Source organism: Spea bombifrons, chromosome 4 (assembly GCF_027358695.1).
Source record: "Spea bombifrons isolate aSpeBom1 chromosome 4, aSpeBom1.2.pri, whole genome shotgun sequence".
Taxonomy (NCBI): domain Eukaryota; kingdom Metazoa; phylum Chordata; class Amphibia; order Anura; family Pelobatidae; genus Spea; species Spea bombifrons.
The window spans coordinates 109264485-109277151 of record NC_071090.1 but is presented as its reverse complement, the minus strand read 5'-3'; the positions used below and the strand labels follow the sequence as shown (position 1 = coordinate 109277151).

The window sequence follows — 12667 nt, the reverse complement described above, 5'->3', positions numbered from 1 at the left end:
ACGTCCCTGTCTGGTGGTGACATGTGAAAAGGAAGTACCAGGTACGTACCCGTCCGGAAGGGGTTAAGCAGCAAATTATGAAAACTTTTTTGGGCACTATTAGATGCCAAGGAATATACAGTATGCTGTAATCCAAAAACAAATCTTTAGGTTACTTCATGTTACAAATTAATAAGATGTGTTGGGATTTGTCATCATTGCTGTAACGAGGCTCCTTCACTGCAAATCCCCAGTGTTCTTGTACAGAGAGAGCGTCATGTTCTTTGCACAGTATAAAGACCTCTGAAAGAGTTATTGGCTGTTACTTCACTGAACTTCTGGTTACAGAAACTAAGCCAGGACTTCCCAGAAAATAACATTTCCAAATTTGGTTGATTCTTATCAAAATATTGGAGAAGACCTTTATTTAAACTTCCTACCTGGTGGTGGAACCGGATGCAGCGGAGAGATACATTCATCAAGCTTCCATATTTTTAATCTGATGGTAAAAAAAGGAAATTAATGCAAATAAATAACATTTATTTTGTTTGTAATTTTAAATGAGATTCATCCTTATGTCGTAGTATAACTTAAAAAAAAAGTATATATATATATATTAATTGATAGATTAATAGAGAATTAATTTTATGGATGTTATTACTAACAAATATTTTAGATTATTTTCTCTACTTTTCTATTATATTATTAGATTCCATATATTTCTCTTGAACGCCTTAGTTGGAACTGCAGATATGTGAGTCCAGAATATGAGTGCTGTTGACCAAAACGGTTGTCTTGACTTCTCAACTAAATTGCGAATTTTGGCCAATGGAACATTATTATGTTTTTTTTTTATATAATCTTGCAATCAGTATAATGATCTAAATGACATTTTGTAATTCTGGCTGGGTGAAAACAGAAATGCACAAGTCTACATGTTGATAATAAACAAATGATTGAGCCTAAAATGAGGTGACTTTTTCATCTCTTCTTGTTGTTTCTATTGTTTTAGCAGGTTTTGGATACCAACTGGAAACCTCTATCTTTGAACTCAAGATCTTGAAATATAATTTTGGCTGCTTTTTCCAGTATTTGGAGCACTGAAGAGGACTGGATAACCAGAGAATAACTTGGTTTTACTATTACTATTTTCTTAATAACTTGGCAACAATCACTACGTTAACATCATCTTGGTGTAAAAACAACCAAATTATCTGCTTTCCTCTACAACAATTATTCAAGCGTAACTTCATTCTACAGGGGTAGGGTGGAAAAAAATGTGCGTTTAGTAAAATTCAGTTCAAATATAAAAAAAAATTTCTAAGTTGTAGAATATGTTCAACGAGACAGAAGTGGTGGAGATTCTGCTGTTGGGTTTTCAGAATCCACAGAATTTAAACTTTGCTCTCTTTGTTTTGTTTCTTATGATCTACATCTTGACGTTAGTCGGGAACCTGCTGATTATTATATTGGTGGCAAAAGTTCAGAGGCTTAAATCTCCCATGTATTTCTTCCTCACTCAGTTATCGGTGTGTGATATCCTTGTATCCACCATCATAGTCCCCAACATGCTCCATGTTATAATTAATGGAGGAAGCAGAATATCGTTGACTGGCTGCATCTCTCAGTTTTACTTTTTTTCTATTTCAGAAGGCACCGAGTGTCTCCTTCTCACAGCAATGTCCTATGACCGGTATTTGGCCATTTGTCATCCCCTGCGTTACACGTCCATCATGGGTTTTAGGCTTTACCTCCAACTCATTCTCATTTCTTGGCTTTTGTCATGTATATTTTCATTTTCTGATGCCCCATTCCTTTCTGTTTTAGAGTTCTGTGGTCGTGTCATTGACCATTATTTCTGTGATTTTGCTCCCCTTATAGAGTTGTCTTGTACAAAACATACTCTTGCTGAACTTGTAGATTTTATCATAGGCATTCCATATGTAGGTGTCCCTTTCTTCTTCATTATTTTTACTTATGTCTCCATTTTTATCTCCATCCTTGGAATCTCCTCCAGTATCGGGAGACAGAAAGCCTTCTCCACCTGCAGCTCTCACCTGACTGTAGTGTGCGCCTACTATGGGACTATGGTAGTAGTTTACCTTGCCCCCACCAAAAGGCAGTCTTTTAACAGTAATAAAGTATTATCTCTTCTATTTTCAATGCTATGCCCATTTCTTAACCCGATTATATACAGTCTTAGGAATGAGGATATCAAAGTAAGTTTGAAAAAGTTTCTGTCAAAGAGCCCAAGAGAAATTTAACTTTCATCTACATAAATTATCTGTCCTTTGCTTTCCTCTTTCAAAGATACAAAAGAAGAGATAAACACGGCAAAATTGGGGTAACCATATAGTTCCCTTATTTGACCCGAGTGGTTACTGGGATTCAAAGCTCATTTTGAGTTTAGATGAGATATTATGGGGAACTGAGACCAGATCTTGTCAAAAGTAGCTTATTTTTCCCCCTAAATTCTTACTTTACTGTGTTTGCTAACCAAACTAAATTGTTTCACTTGGTAATATAAATTGTAACCCATATACAGTGTATTGGTAATAACGCTATGCGTATATGCGTAATAGTAACATAAGAGTGAAATAAGTATATGATGTATTTTGCACATGAATTATTTCATAATATGTACTGCGACACAGATTATCGGCACAGGGTAACAGATTAAAGAAGACACCAAAAATGCCATGGTGGAGTCGGGTCCCCTGAAAAGGTCCAAGCTTTTCTGGTGAGGAGGGGAGAGCGCCCCCCTTTATCAAAGATTCCCTTGGAGGGAAGAACCAAGAAGATTCAGCCACCCTACACGCCTTCTGGCCAGGGATAGAATTAAGGGGTCACATATGCCTTCGTGAAGTGCAGCCCCTCATGAAACGAAGAAGGGGACCTGGTGTCCATCTTGGTTTTCTGGCACTTGGCACTTTTTTTGTTTTTTTAACACCAGAGCCACTGACCCTGAGGCTTCAAAAAAATATATATAAATATGCTACAAAATGGCTGATGACTTTCAGCTCTGACATTGTGACCTTTGTCTTGATTATCTACTCCCCATCTTGATCACTCTCCATTTTGCTGGTTCTTCTGGGGACGTCAGTAATGTTATATCCCAAGACTCTAATAAAGAAGCCAGCATGTCCTATTATGACTTATAAATGCTCTGGACAAAGAGTTCTTATAACTGCAGGTCAATAGAGGATGCATCTTTTGAATTTGTGATTGTGAGTGACTGAAGTTCATCTTCTCCATCAATGATTATGAGTGATATCAGAAGCACCAGTAAAAAGATATGCTTCATTTGGCTTTGCTCTTTGTAAGTGAATCCATTGAGTACAGATCATTAAAGATACTGTGTTGAGTCGACAGGCCAGTCCAGCCGTAGCTGTTTTAAGTAGATGGCTATGGCTTCATCACCTGTCTTTGATGTCACACTTTATTTCAAGTCTCTTAGATGAACTGAATATTGAATCCCATGATTAAAGCATCTATACCACAGCATCCATGACAAGGCTTGTGGAAGTTATTAGCGGCACTGAGAATGGGGTCTAGTCACTAAAAGTTGAGTTGTTAGTTTAGTACTCAGAAAACAACTCACAGATTCACTAATATGGGACACCAATAGCTCAGGTGAGGGCAAACAACGACATGTGATTTCAATGAGAACCATCATGTCCTTGCCCAAATGTATGCTGGCCATATGGACTGAAGAGCTTTACTCCTTCCGAGCAGACTGTTACTGCCCAATTTATTTTTCATTCAAGAAAATGAAAATTCATTTATTTTGAGAAACCATATCATGTTATCATAATATGGATTTTGCTCTGTGTTTGCTAAGATATTTATGGATGTTTAGAACATTTATGGAAAGTTGATTTTCTCATAGAAGGCAAGAATTTATTGGATGGAGGAGAAAAACAAGGTTTTACAGTCATTCATTTTCAATTTGCATAACAAGGCTTGTAAACTTATGTTATGTAACTTATGAAAACCGTGTTTAACACCAGGAGCGGACATTATGAATACCTAGATACGGCCTTCGGTCTCTGCAATGCCCCCGCGGTTTTCCAGGAATTCATAAATGATGTCCTCCGGGACATTCCTAGATGATATTTTGATCCATTCCATCTCCATAGAAAGCCACCAAGCTGATGTAGCCCGAGTCCTACAGAGGGAGAAGTGCGAGTTCCACCGCAAACAGGTCACCTTTCTGGGGTACGTAATTTCAGAGGTCGGTTTCGCTACGGATCCTGAAAAACTCTCGTCTGTTCTTGAGTGGTCACGACCTGTAGGTCTCCGCTCTCTTCAACGGTTCCTCGGCTTCGCTAACTATTACAGAAAACCAAAAAAGACGGCAATGCCTCTCTCTGGTCCCCAGGGGCCATCAAAGCTTTTGAGTCATTGAAGGCCTCTTTTGCTGCAGCTCCTATTTTGGTACACCCGAAACCTGAACTTCCATTCATACTTGAGGTCTATGCGTCTGAGACAGGGGTAGGCCCCTCCTGTCTCAACGTCCTACTCCTGAGAGCCAGTTGCACCCATGTGGGTACTTCTCCAAAGAAGCTATGTGCTGCCGAATGCAACTATCAAATTGGCGACCGTGAGTTGCTGGCAATAATACTGGTTGTCATGACCACCCGCACACTGACACTCACCGCAAGAGTTATTCAGCCCAATCCCCTGATACCAAGAGAGGGGCCCTTAGTAGCAAAGAACCAGGACTTAGAGGATCCCAACAGCAAGGAGGCCAAGTGCAGGCAGGTAGATATAGGTACTGAGTAAATAAGGTGAAGGAATCGCCAGACGAACCCCACAGGAGAATAGAACTGAAGGGGTAAGCCAGAGGGTCGAAACACGGAGTGGGAAGTTAGACAAGCCAAACTGGTACACGGATATCCGGGCAGAGGTATAGAGTCAAAATCCAAAGAGTAGCCAGACAAGCAAAGGGTCAATGGCAACATAGATCACAGCAGCAAAACGAAGTGTAGGCCTACAACAGGGTGCAGGAGAAACTGATTTCCGGCTTTTTAAAACCGGCGCCAGTCAAAAAACCCCGCCTCCACGATGACATCACGGCTGAGCCTCCAGCCGTACATCACAGCCCCGATACCAGCTAGGTGGCTTAGCCGCACCCCCAGAATTCCTGCAGATGCCGGGAGAAGAGTTAAGTCCTCTGTCAGGGGAATTCCCAGACTTAACCCCTCGAGTACCTGCGGCAGTGTTCTTGTCTGCCGGAGACGGAGCTCCGGAACGGAGTCTCGGGTTTCTGGCGTCCGCGGACGGCAGTCCGCTCGCCAGTACTGGGAGCCGGGAGATCGGAAACCCGGTGTCTGCAAGTGGCAATCTGCCCACCTGTGCCGGGAGCCGGGACATCGGATACCCGCCGGGTGCCGGAACCGTGACACTGGCTCTCAAAGAATGAAGGCATTTGCTTGAGGGAACTTCCGTACCAATCCTAATTCTCACGGATCATAAAAACCTCACCTACCTGTCCCAGGCTAAATGCTTAACTCCGAGGCAGGCCCGTTGGGCTTTATTTTTCTCCTGTTTTAATTATGTGGTCTTGTACCTGTCAGGGACCAAAAATGTCCGGCCCGATGTCCTCTCTAGTTCTCGAAAGCTAAAGAAGAGTGTCCTCCTAGTCCGATTATTCCCCCGGACTGAGTACTGGCTACCATACATACCAGAATAACATCTCCTCTCGGGGACAGAATATGGGCCGCTCAAGTAGATGCACCTGCTGAAACCCCCTCAGGTCGATATTTCGTACCTGTCAACCTGCGTACCAAAGATACTTTCCACCTATCACAATACTAAGTCAGCAGGTCATCCCAGGAGGAACCAACTTCTCTGGTCAGTTTCCCATCTCTTCTGGTGTCCAGGAACTAGCAAAAATATTGTTGCCTTCGTAGTCTGCGTGCAGACTAAACCACCCTGTCACCCTTTAGTGGGCCGTCTCCAAACCATACCTAATGGTGAGAGGCTATGTCACACCTTGCCATGGATTTCATAGTCAACCTTGCGCTGTCTAACGGTAACACAGTTATCCTCATGGTTGTCGACCGGTTTTCTAAAATGATACACTGCATACCATTCAAAAAGCTCCCTTCCGCTAAGGAGTTGGCTACGGTTTTTATCAAGGAGATCTATTGGCTATACCGGGGTTCCCAAAGTCATACTTTTCTGACCGGGGTAGCCAGTTTGTCTAGAGATTTTGGAAGGCCTTCTGTGCGCAACTGGGTATCCAACTCTCCTTCTCCTCGGCCTACCACCCACAATCGAATGGGGCTGCGGAAAATGCCAATCATACCTTGGAGCAATTCCTGAGGTGCTACATCTCAGACCACCAAAGTAATAGGTCGGAACTGCTACCCTGGGCGGAATTTGCTCATAATAGTGCTGTCTTGGCCTTCACCCGGTTCTCCCCTTTCATGGTGAATTATAGGTATAATCCCAGGGGATTCTGGCACTGGAGGATCATCTCCAGCAGATCCATTCCACATGGGTGCAGGTCCAGGAGGCACTTCGATGCTCACAACAGTGTCAGGAGTTCCAGGCTAATCATAAACACCTACCCACACCTTCCTATCATGTCGGGGAGAGTGTCTGATTATCCTCCAGAAATCTCCACCTCCTGTGGGGCCTTTCCGTATCCTCCGACGGGTAAACCTGTGGCCTATGCCCTGGATCTTCCTTCCAACATGCACAGCCACAATGTGTTCCATGTCTCACTGTTGAAACCTCTGATCTGTAAGCAGCAGATTATGAAAAGTTTTTTAACACCATTAGATGCCAAATAATATACAGTATGCTGTAATCCAAGGTTACTTCAGGTTACAAATTAATAAGATGTTTTGGGATTTGTCATTATTGCTGTAACGAGCCTCCTTCTCTGCAAATCCCCAGTGTTCTTTTACAGAGACAACGTCATGTTCTTTGCACAGTATAAAGACCTCTGAAAGAGTTATCGGCTGTTACTTCACTGAATTTCTGGTTACTTACCAGGTCTTACCAGAAAATAACATTTCCAAAGGTGCTTGGTTTTCATCAAAATATTGGAGAAGACCTTTATTTAAACTTCCTACCAGGTGATGGAACAGGACGCGGTGGAGAGATGCATTCACCAAGCTTCCTTATTTTTAATCTGATGGTAAAAATGGGAAATAATGCAACTAAATAACGCTTATTTAGTATGGAATTTTAAATGCATTTATTTTGTTTTGGTAATAACCTTTGTCTCTTTACTAAAATAGCAGGCAAAATGTAAAAACATTGAAAAATCTTTCTATTTCTTACAAAAATCTGTCTTTATCTCATAGTATACCTTTTTAAAAAAAAAAATATGTATATATATATATATATTGATGGATTAATAGAGAATTATGTTAGATTATTTTTTCTACTTTTCTATTATATTATTAGATTCCATATATTTCTATTGGATGTTTTAGTTGGAACTGCAGATATGTGAGTCCAGAATGTTGACCAAAACCGTTGCACTTTTTGGCCAATGGAACATTATTATGTTTTTTTTTCATAATTGTAAAATAAGTATAATGATCTATATGACATTTTATAATTCAGGCTGGATGAAAACAGAAATGCACAAGTCTACACAAACGAGTGAGTTTAAAATGAGGTGATTTGGTCAACTTTTCTTTTCTTCTAATTTGTTAGCAGGTTTTGGATACAGACTGGAAACCTCTAATATCTTTGATCTCAAGATCTTGAACATAATTTTGACTGCTTTTTCCAGTATTTGAAGCACTGAAGAGGACTGGATAACCAGAGAATAACTTGGTTTTACTGTTAATATTTTCTTAATAACTTGGTAACAATCACTACGCTAACATCATCTTGGTGTAAAAACAACAAAATTATCTGCTTTCCTCTACAACAATATTCAAGCGCAAAAATTCCGTAAAATTCGGTTCAAATATTTATTTATTTTTTCTAACTTATAGGATATGTTCAACAAGACAGAAGTGGTGGAGATTCTGCTGTTGGGTTTTCAGAATCCACAGATTTTAAACTCTGTTCTCTTTGTTCTGTTCCTTGTGATCTACATCTTGACGTTAGTCGGGAACCTGCTGATTATTATATTGGTGGCAAAGTTTCAGAGGCTGAAATCTCCCATGTATTTTTTCCTCACTCAGTTATCGGTGTGCGATATCCTTGTATCCACCATCATAGTCCCCAACATGCTCCATGTTATAGTTAATGGAGGAAGCAGAATATCTTTAGCTGGCTGCATCACTCAGTTTTACTTTTTTTCTATATCAGAAGGCGCCGAGTGTCTCCTTCTCACCGTAATGTCCTATGACCGGTATTTGGCCATTTGTCACCCACTGCGTTACACGTCCATCATGGGTTTTAGGCTTTACCTCCAACTCATTCTCATTTCTTGGCTTTTGTCATGTATATTTTCATTTTCTGTTGCCCCATTCCTTTCTGTTTTAGAGTTCTGTGGTCGTGTCATTGACCATTATTTCTGTGATCTTGCTCCCCTTATAGAGTTGTCTTGTACAAAGCATACTCTTGCCGAACTTTTAGATTTTGTGTTAGGCATCCCCTACATAGGTGTCCCTTTCTTCTTCATTATTTTTACTTATGTCTCCATTTTTATCGCCATTATTGGAATTTCCTCTAGCACTGGGAGACAGAAAGCCTTCTCCACCTGCAGCTCCCACTTGACTGTAGTGTGTGCCTACTTTGGGACTCTAATAGTAGTTTACATTGCCCCCACCAAAAGGCATTCTTTTAACGTTAATAAAGTATTATCTCTTCTATTTTCAATGCTATGCCCATTTTCTAACCCGATTATATACAGTCTTAGGAATGAGGATATCAAAATAAGTGTGAAAAAGTTTATGTCAAAAGGAATCTAAAATACATCTCTATAAATGATCTGCCCTTTGCTTTCCTCTTTCAAAGATACAGAAGAAGAGATAAACATGGCAAAATTGGGTTTTCTTCTTTGACCCGAGTGGTTACTGGGATTCAAAGCTCATTTCTAGTTTAGATGAGATATTATGGGGAACTGAGACCAGAGCTTGTCAGGTAAATTCTATCTACACAAAAGTGTAAAGTACCATATTTCCCCCCACATTCTTAGTTGACTGTGTTCGCTAAACAAAATATACAGTATATTGGTAATTCAGGTATCTCATGTACTTTGCCAATGAATTCTTTCACAATATGTACTGCGACACAGATTATCGGCACATGGTAACCAAAAATGCCATGGTAGAGTCCCCTGAAAAGGTTCTGGCAAGCAGGGGGAATAGGTAGCTCTTCGGAGTGCCCCCCTCTATTAAAGATTTTAGTGGTCCTTCTATTGAATAGAAGGACCAAGAGGATTCAGCTGTCCTATACGCCTTCTGGCCAGGGATGGAAGGAAGGGGTCACATATGCTTTCGTAGAGTGCAGCCCCTCAAGAAACAAAGAAAGGGACCTGGTGTCCATCGTGGTTTTCTGGCACTTGGCACTTTTTTGTTTTTACAGCGGAGCCACTGACCTTGGGGCTTCAAAAAAATAAAATATAAATATGCTACAAAATCTTGACCACTCTCCATTTCCCTGGTTCTTCTGGGTACATCAGTAATGTTATATCCCAAGGCTCTCATAAAGAAGCCAGCATGTCCTATTGTGGAGTACATGACTTAGAAATGCTCTGGGCAAAGGAGAAGAGAGTTCTTATAACTGCAGGTCAAAGGAAAAAGCAGATTGAACTATAAGTGTCATGCATCTTTCAAATTTGTGATTTGTGAGTGATTGAAGTTCATCTTCTCCATCAATGATTATGAGTGGTATCAGAAGCACGAATAAAAAGATATGATTCATTTGAATTTGTTCTTTGAATCCATTGAGTACAGATCATTAAAGATACTGTGTTGAGTCGACAGGCCCGCCCAGCCGTAGATGTTATAAGTAGATGGCTATGGCTTTGATGGCACATTTTATTTCAAGTCTTTTAGATTAACTGAATATTGAATCCCATGAGAAAAGTATCCATACCACAGCATCCATTTCTTTCCTAGATGTCCTTGCCCAAATGTATGCTGGCCATATGGACTGTAGAACTTTATTCCTTCAGAGCAGACTGTTACTGCTCAATTTATTTTTCATTTAAGAACATTGAAAATTTTAATAAAATAATAAAAAAAATATTTTTTCTTTTGAGAAACAGCTTTGTGTTATCATAATATGGATTTTGTTATGTGTTACTAAGATATTTATGGCTGTTTAGTTGCTTTTCTCATACAAGGCAAGAATTTATTTATTGGATGGAGGGAATAACTAGGTTTACAGTCATTCACTTTCGATTTGCATAACAGGGCTTGTGAATGTTTGTATTGTCTCTGAAAATGTCAGTGAAAAGGTGTCAGGACTGGGATGTGAGCATAAGGCAGGTAGTGCAGTCTGACCCAGAGGCAGGCAATACTAGATAGCAAAGTCAATAATCAGTCCAGAAGGTCAAGGCAGACTGCACAACGGGTTAACAAGCCAAGGTTGTGGGCCAGGAGACAAACAGTATAATCCAGGTCTTAAGCCAAAGATCAAGCCGAGAGGTCAAGTGAGGTCAGCGAGCTGTAGCAAGGAACACAAGGTGAATCCCAAGGGCTTGGAGGTAAGGGACCCCTCAGCTGCATGAGCGCTGGTCTGGGGGCCTGACACTCTAACTAATTAGTAAGTATACATTTAAAATACAATAACACTGAAATCTAGCAATCTCAGAAGGTTTCTAGAAACATTTTTAGGGGGGCGATAGGATCCTCATATAAAATCTATGGGGAACATCTGCCAACCATTTACTTAAGCCTTCCTTTAAACTGGAGGAACAATCCCAACCCAGGAATAATATGCATATCAATCCTTGATGTAGTTGTGGTTATCAGTAAGACGGGTTTTTCATAGATTGTAAAGTTTGGATCACATAACTCTTCGCCTGGCTTAACCACAATGGATGGAGAATGAATACATGCAAGTGTACGCAAGTTGATTTTCTTGTATTCGTTTACCGAATGTCCGAGCTGGACTTTTGACCAACGTGTGTAAGTACTCACACTTACACTTTAGTGAATAGACCTGTTCAACTAGAATCTGGGTCAATCGTTTACTTTGAAATTACGCAATACAGCTCTTTGCTTATCCTCTCGCCCCATAACACTGCCATTAAGCAGCAAATTATGAAAACTTTTTTGGCACCATTAGATGTCAAAGAAAATATGGTATGCTGTAATACAAAAACAAAATGAACCCCACCCCAGCTGATGACTGGATAGCTGACCAATGGTTGACCCCAAGCATGGCTGGGTCATGTAACCCCTTCCGCCTATACATCTCCAGTGGTCTCTGGTCTTTGCCTATCTTCTTGCCCCATAACACTGCCATTAAGCAGCAGATTATGAAAACTTTTTTAACACCATTAGATACCAAATAATATACAGTATGCTGTAATCCAAAAAATCTAAATCTTCAGGTTACTTCAGGTTACAAATTAATAAGATGTTTTGGGATTTGTCATTATTGCTGTAACAAGGCTCCTTCACTGCAAATCCCCCGTGTTCTTGTACAGAGACAACGTCATGTTCTTTGCACAGTATAAAGACCTCTGAAAGAGTTATTGGCTGTTACTTCACTGAACTTCTGGTTACAGAAACTAAGCCGGGTCTTACCAGAAAATAACATTTCCAAATTTGCTTGATTTTTCTTAAAATATTGGAGAAGACCTTTATTTAAACTTCCTACCAGGTGGTGGAACGGGATGCAGTGGAGAGATACATTCATCAAGCTTCCATATTTTTAATCTGATGGTAAAAAAGGTAAATTCATGCAAATAAATAACGCTTATTCAATATGGAATTTTAAATGACATTTAATATTCTGCATTTATTTTGTTTTGGTAATTCCCATTTATCCAGAATTGATAGATTAATAGAGAATTCATTTTATGGATGTTATTACTAAGAAATATTTGTGTAATACAGTGTGCATATTGTTCATTGTTTTTATGGTACCTCTGTGTATATTACTATGCATATTTCCAATAAAGGCGAAATATTACTAAGAAATATTTTAGATTATTTTCTCTACTTTCTATTATATTATTAGATTCCATATATTTCTCTTGAACGTCTTAGTTGGAACTGCAGATATGTGAGACCAGAATGTGAGTGCTGTTGACCAAAACTGTTGTCTTGACTTCTCAACTAAATTGCAAATTTTGGCCAATGGAACATAATTATGGATTTGTTTTATAATTTTACAATCATTATAATGATCTAAATGACATTTTGTAATGTAGGCGATTTTGTCTAAAATGAGGTGATTTGGTCATCTTTTCTTGTTATTTCTAATTTTTTTAGCAGGTTTTGGATACAGACTGGAAACCTCTATCTTTCATCTCAAGATCTCGAAACATCATCTTGACTGCTTTTTCCAGTATTTGGAGGATTGAAGAGGACTGGATAACCAGAGAATAACTTGGTTTTACTGTTAATATTGTCTTTATAACTTGGCAACAATCACTACGTTAACATCATCTTGGTCTAAAAACAACCAAATTATCTGCTTTCTTCTACAACAATATTCAAGCGCAACTTCGCCCTACAAGGGTAGGGTGGAAAAAATGTGAGTTTAGTAAAATTCAGTTCAAATCTTTTTTCTTTCTAAGTTGTAGAAT

At 39.6% G+C, this 12667-nt stretch overlaps 2 protein-coding genes across 2 annotated transcripts; both read left to right on the top strand.

Moving 5' to 3' along the window:
- The first annotated feature begins 1313 nt into the window (after positions 1–1313).
- Positions 1314–2243, top strand: LOC128491645 (olfactory receptor 11L1-like). Its single transcript, XM_053463962.1, has one exon. It carries the CDS (start codon positions 1314–1316, stop codon positions 2241–2243), a length of 930 nt encoding a protein of 309 aa, XP_053319937.1.
- A 5706-nt stretch (positions 2244–7949) lies between these two features.
- LOC128491644 (olfactory receptor 11L1-like) lies at positions 7950–8870 on the top strand. Its single transcript, XM_053463961.1, has one exon. It carries the CDS (start codon positions 7950–7952, stop codon positions 8868–8870), a length of 921 nt encoding a protein of 306 aa, XP_053319936.1.
- Positions 8871–12667: the final 3797 nt, after the last annotated feature.